General features: G+C 35.9%; 2 protein-coding genes across 2 annotated transcripts; both read right to left on the reverse strand.

The window, feature by feature from the left end:
• Positions 1-5421: 5421 nt before the first annotated feature.
• On the reverse strand, positions 5422-7209 carry PCOAH_00054370 (KIR-like protein; the record flags this gene model as incomplete). Its single annotated transcript, XM_020062217.1, has 3 exons — positions 5422-5709; positions 6198-6998; positions 7201-7209. The coding sequence occupies 3 exons, from the start codon at positions 7207-7209 to the stop codon at positions 5422-5424; spliced, it is 1098 nt and encodes a 365-aa protein (XP_019917710.1).
• A 4895-nt stretch (positions 7210-12104) lies between these two features.
• PCOAH_00054380 (KIR protein) lies at positions 12105-14125 on the reverse strand (the record flags this gene model as incomplete). Its single annotated transcript, XM_020062218.1, has 3 exons — positions 12105-13046; positions 13224-13997; positions 14072-14125. 3 exons carry the CDS (start codon positions 14123-14125, stop codon positions 12105-12107), a joined length of 1770 nt encoding a protein of 589 aa, XP_019917652.1.
• Positions 14126-14728: the final 603 nt, after the last annotated feature.

Raw genomic sequence — 14728 nt, forward strand, 5'->3', positions numbered from 1 at the left:
CACGTATAACTTGCTCTACGAGATTTTCGGCGCACACCACACATCTCGGCGTACATACACTTCGGGAGTGCAGCGTCCCCTCCCTTCTCGCGAAGTAGATTGCCATAAAACGTATGCGCCTTTGCATTTGTTTGCATCTGTTCGCACATTTTCCCGCATTCTCTCGCATGCACGCGCACACCCTAACGTGCTTGCCCACTTCCTTCCTTCCTCCTCCTTAGACTATCCTTTCCTTCCTTAGACCCTCCTTTCCTTCCTTAGACATCCCTTCCTTTCCGTTCCCCTTTTTTGGAGCATTCTTCTCCCTACTAAGCGCTTTTTTTTTTTTTTTTTTGCGCAATTTTTTCTGTGTGACAAATTTATATTAGGGCCATTTTTTTTTTTCTTTTGGACAATTCTTTTTGACATTTTTTTTTTTTTTTTGACAATTTCTTTTTGACAATTCTTTGGACAACTTTTTTTTTTTGGCAATTTTTTCTGTGTGACAAATTTATATTAGGGCATTCTTTTTTTTTTTTTTTTGACATTCTTTTTTATGCAATTTTCCTTTGACACGTTTTTTGTGACAAAATTTATATTAGGGCATTTTTCTTTTTTATTTTGGCTAATTTTCTTTTGGCAAATATTATACCTAAAATCGAATGAACACACAAGGAAAGGATGCAGCTTTCCCTTGTTTTATGTAAACATCATTATTCCTGTTTTGTGTGAACTGCACATCAAGATGTGTATAACATAAAAGAAGAATGCACGGGTGAACCACTGCGGACCTCCTCCGCGAGAATCGTCGCGCGGACCCTCGCGCACAATTTTGAAACACTTTTTTCAAATGTCCACATAATTAGAACTTAAGGGAAAGGAACAAAAAAGTATTATGTTAAGGTCAAAAAAATTATGAAGGTAAAGAAACCTATAACAAAAAAAAATTTTAATGAACATATATATTGGATCTTTCAGTAAAAAAAAATTATCCCAACACATCCATGAAGTGGAAAAAATTTTTTTTTCCGAACTTATATTGTTTACACATTGAAGTTAACACTATAGTACAATAAGAAAAAAAAAAGAGATTGAAAAAAATACGAAGAAATAAAGAAAGAGGACAATGTCATTTTGCTTTTTATGTTGTATAAACTGTGCGGTCATCTATTCACTCAGTGCTGCATGGTATAACTTATATTTGTTCCTTTCCTTTGTTGTTGTTGTTGTCCACGCCCTGCTTCCCTTGAGGATTCTGTTGTTGTGTACGGGACGGAATATGCTGTTCTATCATCTGTTATTGTGAAACCCTGTGTCGACGTATCCGTTGAATCATATGTTGAGCTGTTTTCTGTGAACGTATCAAAGTCGCTTTCAATTGTTGTTCTTTTTTTTCTTGTGGTCCTTCCTCCGCTGTCTTTCCCAAAATGGTTACCAAATTTATTACTGATCCAGGGGGGTAAAAGGTTATACTAATAATAATAAAAATGAGAAGCGTGCACATGTATACTTATATATATATACATATAGATATAAAGCACCCTTATTCTATATATTTGTGCTCTTTAAATGAGGAGAATAAATATTAGTCAATACCATTGCTTATGTTATTTCTGTAGTGACAATTACCTTATATAAGAAGAAAGTGACAATTGCTGGCACCCCTACTAATCCAACTGCGGAAGAAACAGCAGCAGTGGGGGTCACACTACTTCCCACATTTGTAGAGGGCGCCTCTGCTCCACTCTCTATTTGGCCATAATAAGTGTCTAACGGCCCATTTAAGGAATCAGTGCACCCTTCAGTTTGGTCGTCCTCAGGAAGGTCACCACCACCTTTAGAAAGAAGAGAAGAAAGTTCATCCTCTTCGTCCTTCCCTCGCTCACCTAAGGCAGTCTCTTCTTCTGGAGACATTGGATCACACTCTAAAGTTAATTTTGGATTATTCCTGTTTTTTTCAAACACTGACCTAAATTCGCTGTGGCATTGCTTGTCTGAACTTCCACATTTAGCATGCACTGCATTGTAAGCATCAACAATGGCATCTATGTGAGCTTTATACTTTGTGGTGCAGGAAGGTTTAGGAGAGTCGGAGGTGGGACTCTCAAAATATCTTGTTATATTATCATAGTCAGTGAGGAATTCAAATAGTGTTTTTTTGTGAGCGAAAGAAACGGTATTTGAGGTGGTAGTACTAGGGTCCATGTCCGTGAGGGAACATTTGTGCTCAGACTTAATATTCCCCAATTCATTATTAATCGCTTCCACCAGTGTAGAAAATGAAGTGTCCGTCCCCTCCTTCAATTTGTCAGAGAACTTATCTTGTAGCCAAAAATTGAAGAATTTGCAGTGCGTATCACTGAAATCATTTTCTGTAAATAATGTAGACACCTTACACAAGACCTTTGCAACTACCGTTGCATATTTTTCACCTTTAAAATATGTTTTCATTTTGTCATATATTTTTTTTCTAGGGAAGCAGGGATAATAGCAATGATCAAGGTTCTCTCTGAATTTTCTATAATACTGCAAATTTGAGGATAAATGCTTCAAATTCTCTTTCTATAAGTGTATGTAAGTGGAAGTTGGAGTGATGTGTGAGGGGGTGGGGTTATATATATATATATATATATATTCATTAGGAATGTAGGTGGTTGGTGGGTTGTTAGGGGTGGTGGTGCTTTTTTTTTTTTTTTTTTTTTTTTTTTTTATTACCGTTAGTTTGGTCTTAGACTGGGTCATCGTTTTCTTTGCTTCAGGACATGTTAGTTTCAGTGTGTCCCACGATTTACACTCACCATTATTCCAGTATTTATTCCTAAATTCCTCACAGTATTTATTCTTATTACTCGTACAATCATAACATGACAATGAATAGCCACCATGCGCTTTCTTACGATCTGTTTCGTACTGTTGATCACTGACATATCCTTTACAATTGTCTTTCTTCTGAATAGCTTTAGTGTTATATTCGTAGTCAAAGAGATTCTTAATCCCTTCGCAGAAATATTTCATAATATCAGGGTATATATTAGTACATCTCCTTTTAGGGTTACTTTCCCATGGGAATTTGTCCAGTGCTGCGTAAATGGAGTTCATGCCCTTCCCAAAAGTTTGATCTTTAGGCAATTTTTTCCCCATTTCAGTACATATCCAAAAGTATAAAAAGTAACATGGTGTGTTGTCGGATGGGTCGTCCGTGTTCACTGTACGTGCGTAATAATAGTTTCTAACAATTCTGGCGGCCAAATTCGGATCAGTCATTCCTTTCTTCCTTAATGCGGTATTTACACCTTCTACCACTGGCCCCGTACAGTATTGCGCCCTCCCATAGGAGCCTGAACAATGCCACTTATCAAATTCATTGTATATTTTTTGTGAGGGTAATGGACTTGAACCAGGACCCTACAAAATGTATAATTGAACAGGGAAATGGAATGTGGAAATAAGTGTCTCCATATTTCCCCCTATGTTCTCATTTTACTTTGTACATGATTGTTGTTGTTGTTCTTCTTGTATGTGAACTTAGGTATTAGCATTAAGCAGAGTATAGAATTTTCTATGTTCCTCTTACTTGTACCATTTTTTATTAGTATACTTCTACTTCTTTGTACAATATATATATATGTTAAGATTACTCCTTCATTTATATATATATAAGGATTGATAAAAGGAAATTTCCTCCCCTCTTCTGTATGATTATGTGTATATTACACTTTTCACTTTTCTTTCTTTTCCTTTTCAATAATAACTATACACACTCCTTAAATTTTTGAACTGCAATAACACATTAGGTACATGTATCTGAATTATTATATGCACATATATAATTAAAGAAGAGAAATGTACGAATGAGCTTAGTGAACTAACAGCATAGAGAAGAAAAAAAAATGAAACTGCCTTTTTTGTACATTCCCCATTCATGCTTCATATTATTCGAATTTGCACTATCACCCGGAATATTATACCATAATTTATCTTATTCTATTATTACATATATATAAAGGAAACTTAATTCTCTTTTTACCTTGTGTATAGGAAACTTTTTTGTTTGCATTACACATGTTCAAATGATATGAGGAGAATGTTAACAGTTCCTCGAATGTAATACTCCTCATATATACATAATGCATTCATTACTGCTATCCTAAAGGAAGAGTTAATTCAAACTTGTTAATATATATGTAGTGTCCAGTTCATATAGGAAGGGTTTATTCCTGTTAAATGTACACACGTATTATTATGTGGAAAGGAGGGCACGTACCCATGGAATACATGAACAATATATAATGCACCCAAAGTTAAATTAATTATACTTAAAAGAGGAGAGGGAAAAGGTAGGAGTTCATGTTAAGTATATTGCAGTACACAATTCTTTCTTCACTTATTACAGCTAAGTAACAGCAACTTCCACCTTTCCCCCCCTTTTTATTACCTCCTTTTCCTTTGTTTTTTTCTTTTTTCCTTTTACCTTCTACACTTTTTTCCGATGGCTTAGGGTTCAGGGTTTAGGGTTTAGGGTTTAGGGTTCATGATTTAAGCTTGAGATTTTATGTTTTAGGGTTTAGATTTTGGGGTTCATGGTTTATGTTTCAGGGTTGAGGTTTTTATCCTTTAGGTTTTGGAGGTTGAGTATTCATGGTTTGGGATTTACGGTTTAGGGTTTACGGATTAGGGTTTACGGCTTAGGATTTAGGGTTTAGGGCCTAGGATTTCAGGGTCTTGTGTTTAAGGTTCAGCGGTTCAGGATTCATGATTTAGGGTTCAGGGTTTAGGGTTTAAGGTTTAGGGTTCAAGGTTTATTGTTTAGGGTTCATGATTTAAGCTTGAGTTTTTATTTTTTAGGATTTAGATTTTAGGGTTCAAGGTTTATGTTTCAGGGTTCAGGGTTTTTAGGATTTAGGGTTTGGAGGTTGTGTGTTCATGGTTTGTGGTTTACGGATTTAGGAATCGAGTTTTAGGTTTTAGATTAAGGGAATAATATTAGGGGTTAGTGGGAGCTGAGGTTCAATGTGAAGTAGTATGTTTCAGGGTATGGGAATTAATGTTCATGGTATAGAATGTAGGGATTTGGCGCTTTAGGAACAACAATATGTCCTGCTGTTTAGCTTTGGAAGGTGTAGGGGCAACAGTTTGACCTGGTATTTAGCTGTTTTAGGGTATAAGTAGAACAATGTGGCCTGGTACTTAGTTGTTTTAGGGAGGGGTATGGATCTAATGTTTGCATAAGGAAAAAGAGGAAAGGAAAAAAAAGGAGAAAAAAGAGACGAATGTAAAAAAATGTACGAAAGGAAAAGAAAGAATAAAAGGAATGGAGGAAAAATGGAAGTAATGGAAGGGTATTCTTCCCTTACGCTGTATATAAACTGTGTGCGTTAATTTATGCTTCCTCCAGGAAGGAAAGGAAAGATTACATACGATTTGTTACATTATAATGTGATGTTAGATGTTCTGATAACCTATATTCTGGTGATGACCTGGCCTATTGCTATTTATTCCTGCTCTTGCTGTTCTTTCTCCCCTGTTAGGCTTTCTTGTGTTGTACGCAGCAGGAGAACGTATTGTAGTGGAATCAAGTATGGAACTTGTTTCCGAACTTTCCGTGAAGTCCACTGTTGTTGAAGTTTCTGTTAAGTCGTCAATGTCACTCCCAGCTGATCTTCTTCCTCTTATGTTGCTCCTTCTTCCTCCAGAAGCGTGGTTACCAAACCAAGAAGACCATGGCTTATACTGAAGAAAGGGGTGGTAGGTGGGTTGGTGGAAGGAAGGTAATGTTAGGGGTGGTTCGTGGAAGGGAGTTTGTTAGGTTGGTGGTTGGTCGAAGGAAGGTTGTTAGTTGGTAGGGTGGAAGGAATGTGGTGTTAGGGGTGTTGGCTGGAATATTTCCGGGAAGGAACGTTGTTAGGTGGTAGGGTGGTAGGTGGATTGTTAGGTGGTAGGTGGATTGTTAGGTGGTAGGTGGATTGTTAGGTGGTAGGTGGATTGTTAGGTGGTAGGTGGATTGTTAGGTGGTAGGTGGATTGTTAGGTGGTAGGTGGATTGTTAGGTGGTAGGTGGATTGTTAGGTGGTAGGTGGATTGTTAGGTGGTAGGTGGATTGTTAGGTGGTAGGTGGATTGTTAGGTGGTAGGTGGATTGTTAGGTGGTAGGGTGGTAGGTGGGTTGTTAGGATGTATATTAATAATAGTGTTCCCTTTTATAAATAATAACTGCCATTACTTTATATAAAAAGAAAGGAAGGGCTGTCGCTGCTAATGTACCAATTATGGAGGAGATGGAAGAGGTGGTGGTGGCACCACGTATCATTTCTTCTGTTTTGGAGGATGCTGCTTGTGCTTCGCGTTCTATTCTTTTCTTTGCAGTTGTTAATTGACTTTTCAATGCTGATAATTTCTGCCCAATGTCAATCTTATGCTGGTGCCAAAAATTTGTACAATAATCATCACCGCTCCTTTCGTTTGTACAGGACTGTTCCATTTTACCCTTTGTTGCTTCGACACTCTCCACGTAGCTTTTACATATCTGAAAACCTTCGGACCCACTAATTTGTAACAAAGTTTGTACTATGTTACCGTCATACCAAAAGTCGAATAAAGTTTTTCTATTATTGAAAATGTCTTTGTCAACGTGTACTCTATTACTATCACTATCACAGGGGAGTTTACATTGTTGTCCCGATGTGCAAGAATCTCTTATAGCTCTGCAAATAACACTTAGTGCACCTTGAAATTTCTCACGTCCCTCTTTAGTTTTAGTTAATTTATCCCCAAACCAATAATATAGGAAATGGCGCGCCGTACATTCGAGTGATTTCTTCTGTACATTGTTTCTGTATTCTTTGTATATATGGCCTAGTGCTTTCTCAAACTGTTCTCTGCAATTATTATATTCATTGCCTTTCAATGAATAATTCTTCCTTTCTGTGTCGCAATTACCATTTGTACTTGTACATTCTTCCTCGCTCCTTTCGAATTTATCATAGAAATCAAACTCTGAAGGTAACCCGCTTATAAATGGTCCCTACAAATATGTAGTGGGAGAAAAGAAGAGGGGTGGAATATATATATATGTATGTAGACATACAGGAAGGGGGTCGTATATTTTTTTTAATTTTCCCTACATTTTTTTTAATTTTTTTTTTTATTCCTTTATTTTTCTTCAATTTCCTTTTTAAACTTTTTAATTCTTGTTTTCTTCCTCCTTCTTTAATATTGCCCCTTACCGATGACATTGTTATTATGTATTCTTCCTATATAGTAAATTTGTGTTAAAATGTGTTGTTTATATATTAGGTACGTAAGGGTGTAAGCACTATATGCTTATTTATATTGAGTGTGTGATTATTGATGAATATCGAACTTCTTATTTTTTCCTAAGTAATATATATATGTTGTTTAATTTTCGGACGGTAGCGGTAGCACATTGTATATATGGACAAATATATGTTACATAAAGGAAAAAATTATATACGAAATTATTTAAGAAAGGAAGAGAAGAAAAGAAACCACATATATATATATATGTGTGTGTGTGTTCACATAATAGTGCTTCATTTATTACAATTTTCTCCCTATTTGTGATTATTCAGGAGTAATAATAATTTTATTGTTATTATTTTTTTTTCTCTTTACTCCTCCTTTTTTGGGTGATAAGTGTATTATCAGGAAGTTACTAATACAGCAGGTGTATGATGCTAACTGAGTTATTCACTCGCCCCTTTTTTAAGTGCATAATTTCATTCGTTCTCTATTTATGTGTACTCCCTTATTCACTCCTTTCCTTTCTTTCTCTTTCATTCATTAAGTCCATTAAAAAGTAACTCATTTGCATATATATATGTGTGTGGAATGTATACATACTCCCTGTGCTACTTAAGCTCCCATCCTCTCCCCCTAATGCACATATTGCATATATGAATGAAGTATGTGTAGTGTACTCAGATGGTGGAAGAAAAAAGAAGGTGTGAAATGAATTCTAAAATGTAATATGTATTGAAGGGAGTAGAGTGGAACTCACATAATATAATATATATTTTGTGTTTAAGCTGCTTATAGTGTAATTATCACAGAAAAAGAGAAAAAAAAGGAAAGAATGTGTGCAAAATTATTATAACAAAGCGATCATAACAGAGAAGTGCAAGTAGTACTGCACATATGTGAACTGTATACAATATATCTACGTTAGATGTTCATAACAGTTTTACTGAGTAGTAATAGAGGAAGAAAAGGTTTAAAATAAATAGTACATGGTATAGCATGTGTTATACCATGTTTTTCCACATATATATGTGGAAAGGAACAGTATTCTCTAGGTATGTGTACATTTACATGAAGTAATAAGGGAAGAAGGGGGGCGGCGTGTAAGCAACGGTATGGTTATATAGGCAGGCACACATATATATAACTTAATAGGGTAGTATATATATAAATAAGAAAGAACAAAGGGGAATAAATTCTACATTTCTTTCTTATTATTTCATTTGGGACCCTGTGCTTAGTTGTTCCTTACATATTTTCTTCCTTAATTATATATATATAATAAATTTGGTGTATAAATATAAGGGAATATAACGCATTAAGAAATTAAGCTGTGTGTGCAATTTTTCGAAAAGGAGGAGCAAGTTTGATGTTCCTAATCATTATGACATAAGCACTGAAACTTCCATTACTTTTTTCTCTTCTAAATATACAACACAAATTTTTAGAAGAAGAAAAGAGTTTATCATATGCGAAAAAGAATATACACATTTGAACAATGTCACCGCAATCAAGAGCAACAACAACACCACTATCGGTTCGTTTTTTCCCCCCTCTCTCATCTTCTTTTTTATTCAGAATGGACATATATATAATGTGCACACATGCACACATTATTCATATGGAACCTTACACATATTATAATGAATATGAGAAATAGCATAGGAATATATGTGTATTTCACTGAATTACATTTGTAGAAAACAAATTTGGAAAGTACACCCTCCGGAATAATGTATTATAATTTTGACAATAAACAGGGTATTTGCAAGGATATCAAGTACTGGACTGAGGTAGAAAATAAATTAGGGGAGAAATTAAGGGGGTACCCAAATGTTCAGAAATATACCGAGAGGATTGCGTGGGCTCTATGTCACGCTTCGATGAAGAAAGAAGAAGAGTCTGATGATAAATACTGCAATTTCATGTACTATTGGTTAGGAAGTACATTCTACCAAGAATTAGGGGGAGGCTTCCTCTCAGATTTCATGGATAAAATTTACAGTGCATTGGGGGAGGTAGATGTTCAGCACAATTGTGAGAAGATAGGTGAATTTATTGCCAAATTAACCTTCCATCAAATGAAAAAAATGTACGAGTACTACCAGGACTATGGTACTATAAAACATCAGTTACAGAGAAGTGGGAACCAATGTGATAAGGACTATGATCAGCACCTCCAAGATATTCTTAACGATTATGATAAAGTGAAGAATATATGTGGGACGGGAACTTATAAGGAACACTGTAGTGCCTTCCAGGACATGTTCAATAACCAAGATTACAGGAAACTACTGACTGGAACACGTGAGGTAGTGATTGTCCCAGAGTCCGTGGAAGAACTTTCTGTACCCAGTACAGCAAATACAGCACTTCCCGCTGCAGTCTCTTCCACAGTTGCTACATTAGCAATAGGATTACCAGTGGCTGCTTTCTTCATGTACAAAGTAATTATCACAACATAATATAAACACTTTAAAATATTAATAATGTTACTTATTAATATTTTCTCTCCCTCCTTTTTTAATTTAAAAAAATGAATATAAGAAATTGTTTTATATATATGATGCATATTCCTAAACCTTCCCTTTTTCTTCTTTTTCTTTCTTCACTTCTCTTTTTTTTTTTTCTTTCAGTACAATCTTCTACCTCCTGGGATAAAAAACTTCTTTGGAGGAGGAAGGAGCAGCAACAACTTCAGCAACAGAAAAAAAAGGTCTACCATCAGTGGCAACTTTGATACGCTTACGGAATACACCTCAACAGAGAACGGTTCAACAATAGGTCCAACAGAATACTGCACAGAATCTTCTACTACAGCAGAATCAATAGATAACTCTAGCATATATGACGAGCAACCCAGAAGAACCAGAACAAATAATAATACACTCGACCGTCAGAATATAAGTTACGGTCGCATGTAACACCTACAAGGGAAAGGGAAAGGGAATGTCCTCTCCTCAAGAGGGGGACGCATAAATGACCATCATAAAACTTACATGCAGTGTAATAAAAAAAAAAAAGAAGAGACTTTCTCCTTTTCTTCTCCATTCCTTTTTTTCTCCATTCCTTTTTTTCTCCATTCCTTTTTATTCCTTCTTATTCCTTCTTTCCTTAGACCCTTCCTTCCTTGGACCCTCCTTTCCTTCCAGCACCCCTAACAACCTTCCTTCCTTCTTTCCTTCTTATTCCTCATTCCCTTGTTTCCTTTGTTCCTTCCTCCTCCTTAGATCCATCCTTTCCTTCCTCCTCCTTAGACCCCTCCTTTTCTTCCTCCTCCTTAGACCCCTCCTTTTCTTCCTCCTCCTTAGACCCCTCCTTTTCTTCCTCCTCCTTAGACCCCTCCTTTTCTTCCTCCTCCTTAGATCCATCCTTTCCTTCCTCCTCCTTAGACCCCTCCTTTTCTTCCTCCTCCTTAGACCTTCCTTCATCCTTCCTTAGACCCCTCCTTTCCTTCCTTCCTTAGACCCCTCCTTTCCTTCCTTCCTTAGATCCCTCCTTTCCTTCCTTCCTTAGACCCCTCCTTTTCTTCCTCCTCCTTAGACCCCTCCTTTCCTTCCTTCCTTAGACCCCTCCTTTCCTTCCTTCCTTAGATCCCTCCTTTCCTTCCTTCCTTAGACCCCTCCTTTTCTTCCTCCTCCTTAGACCCCTCCTTTTCTTCCTCCTCCTTAGACCTTCCTTCATCCTTCCTTAGACCCCTCCTTTCCTTCCTTCCTTAGACCCCTCCTTTCCTTCCTTCCTTAGATCCCTCCTTTCCTTCCTTCCTTAGACCCCTCCTTTCCTTCCTTCCTTAGATCTTTCCCTTCCTTTCCGTTCCCCTTTTTTGGAGCATTTTTCTCCCTACTAAGCGCTTTTTTTTTTTTTTTTTGCAATTTTTTTCTGTGTGACAAATTTATATATTAGTGCTTTTTTTTTGACAATTTTTTCTCTGGGACAAATTTATATTAGGGCATTATTTTTTTTTTTATTCCTTTCTTTTTTTTTGCACAATGGGTGAGACGTTTGCGAGTCCTTCCAATTTAGAACACATTCCTAACATCCATAATTGGACTTTAACAGGAAAAAAAGAAAATTATTAAAACAAAAAAAATTACAAAGACAAAAATTTATAACAAAAAAAAAAATTTAATAAACATATTTTAGATCTTCAATAAAGAAATTTATCGCAAAACAAATCAAAATAAAGTGAAGGAGGAAAAATTTGTTTCTTCTTTTCTTGTTTGAACTTATATTTGTTACACATGAGCGTGAGTACTTTCGTACCATACCAAAAAAAAGAAAAACAAAGAAAGAGAAAAGGAAAATAAAGAAAATAAAGGAACAAATGGAAAAAAAGCCAATTTACTTTTTTCACACTGTATGAGTTCTGCAGTTATTTATATCACCCCCTCCCGAGGCGGAGAGGTAGGAAGGGACATTTCACATTTAATGGAATGCATCACATAAGACCATAACTGATATTCTGCCTTTGCTGATGTTCTCTTCCATTATTTGTTCGTCCTCTTCTTCGAGATGGTGCTCGTGGTCGTGCGTCATATATGGTAGAAACATTCGTCGAATCTGTTGACAGATTTGATGATGAACCTACTGTAGTTGCATATTTGGTAGAAGAATCACCTTCTGAGAAGGCGTTTAATTCCTGTCGAACGGATCTCCTTCCTCCGCTGTTTCTTCCTCCTCCAGAAAAGTGGTTACCAAATTTATTACTGATCCAGGGGGGTAAAAGGTTATACTAATAATAATAAAAATGAGAAGTGTGCACATGTATCACATATATATATATATATATATATATATATAAAGCACCCTTATTCATATTACATTTGTCCTTTTAAATGAAAAGAGAATAAATATTAGTGAATACCATTGCTTATGTTATTTCTATAGTTACAATTACCTTATATAAAAAGAAGGTGACAATTGTTGGTAGTCCAATTACTGTGCCTAGTATGGAAGAGGCAGCAGCAGCACCCGTGGAGGAGACCGCCTCCCTCGTCAACTCTTCGTTGCAGGTGGCAGCTGTATCGCCGTCTTCAGTTAGTGAACTAACTGAAGAAGGAAGGAGGGGGTCACCCCCCCCTCCTTCCACCTCCTTAGACACTCCTTCCTGAAGGGTGCATGTTAATTTTTCTAGTTTGTCCTTATCTTCACAGAAAGTTTTATATTTGCTATTATATTCGTTACAGTAGGGGTCAATATTTGTTGTACTGTCGTTGCAGTACGAAGTTACAGCAGTACATGCTGTATTAATGGCCTTTAGATGATCATGATATGCTTTGTCACATTTAGGTTTAGAGGGGGAAGTAGGGGAACCGGAATCAGGAGTGAGTGTTGCTCTACTCAAGTCTGCTGTTATTTTAGCATGGTCTATGAAATATTCATAGACTATTCTTCTATGGTTGAAAGTGGTGAAGTCAGTGGCTTCGCTGAGGACGTCTTTGTTGAGGGTAGGGTATGGGAGGGGACATTTATGCCCCTCAGGAATGTTCTCAAGGAGGTTGTTAATTGCTTCTATTACAGTCGAAAATGAAGTAGTAGTAGTAGGATGTTTTAATTTTTTATGTAATAAATACACTAACCAAAAGTTAAAAAATTTGCAATGCGTATCGTCGAATTCCTCATCCTGCTTCTTCGTGGAAGCATAGCACAGTACTCTAGCAAGGAAATTTGCATACTTCTCTTCTGTAAAATGTGCTTTTATTTTATTGGCTATTTCTCTGGTGGGGAATTTGCAATAGTGGCAGAAACCGAAACCCCCTTTAAATCTACTATAATATTTCATATTAGATTCTAGCATATCCAAATTCTCCTTCTAGAAGTGCATGTAAGTGGAAGGGGTGTTATGTGAGGGTGGAGGAGGGAGTTATATATATACTTATATACACATATATATATATATATATATATATATACATGTGTATGTAGACATATATACACATTATGAATGTGGTTGTTGTGGTAGGGTGGTGTTTTTTTTTTTTTTTATTACCGTTAGTTGGATGGTGGAAGTTGGTGCTTTGGCTGGTTTAGATGGACAGGAACCCTCTCCCCCTGAGCATGATGTACGTTCTTCGTCTTCGTCTTCAGGCATTGTAGGGCACGTAAATACTGGTAGGGTACCACTATTGCAGTTTATACCGTTCGACATATATTCCTCCTTCATTTTTCTACAATATTCAATCTTATCACTATCACAATGAGTGCATAACCATGGATATATTTTCTGAGCTGCTTCTAGAAGTTGCCCATATTGTGCACTGCGTAAGTATTCCTTACACTCCGATTTACTCTGTAGAGCTTTAATGTTATAGTTGTAATCAAAAGAATTTTTAGCCGATTCGAAGATATGTGTGGTAATATTAGGGTATATATTAGTGCACGTCCTCTTTTTCATAGAATCCTTAGGGTCCCAAGGGAAGTTCCCCAATTCTATGTAAATGTCTCTCATGGCTTTCGAAAAATTGAGACTTTTCTGCAATTTTTCCTTTATTTCGTGACCAATCCAAAAATATAGGAATTTACAAGGATCATAGTAGGATGGACTACCCTCTGTATTTACAGTACATGCGTAATAATAATTTCTCAAATTTTTCTTGGCCAACTCCTGATTATCATTTATCTTTCCCCGACTTAATACTCCCTTCATATTGTCCACTGCGGTCTGGTTACAGTATTTCTCCCTCCCCCAGGCATCTGAACAATTGCTCTTTTTCCCGTACCCATTATATATTTCTTCTGAGGGTAATGGAAGTGAAGCGGCCTGCTGAAAAGTGTACAATTGAACAGGGAAATGGAATGTGGAAATAGGTGTGTCCATATATTTCCATTTGTTCTCACTTTACTTTGTACATGATTGTTGTTGCTGTTGTTGTTGTATGTGAACTTAGGCATTAATTTTAAGCCAAGTATAGAATTTTCTATGTTCCCTCCCTTATACTTACTTGTACCATTTTTTTTTTTTTTTTTATTAGTATACTTCTTCTTCTTTGTACAGTATATATGTATATGTAGTCATATTTATATGTACATACATATGTATATATATAACGCATATATACATATATATGCATTTATATAATGTATATGTATGAATATATGTTAAAACTACTCCTTCATTTATATATATATAAGGACTGATAAAAGGAAATTTTCCCCCTTTTTTTATGATTATGCGTATATTACACTTTTAACTTCCCCCTTTCAATTATAAGTAAACACATTGTTCAGTTTATCAAGAAAAAATATCATACTATATATATGCATGGCAAACCACCATATGCATATACACTGAAGTCAAAAAGTATGCAAAAATATTAGGAAATTACCAAAGTAAAAGAGAGCAGAAGAAAAAAAAAAGAAAAAAAATATCAAATTAATCAAAATTTGTTTATGTATATGCACATTATTCCACACATACACAGTACATTACACTACAATACAATACACTCTATTTGAAACTGTGTATATTATTATATGTACAATTTTACTACTACA

The sequence above is a fragment of the Plasmodium coatneyi genome, chromosome 14 (genome assembly GCF_001680005.1).
Source record: "Plasmodium coatneyi strain Hackeri chromosome 14, complete sequence".
NCBI classification, from domain to species: Eukaryota; Apicomplexa; class Aconoidasida; order Haemosporida; family Plasmodiidae; genus Plasmodium; species Plasmodium coatneyi.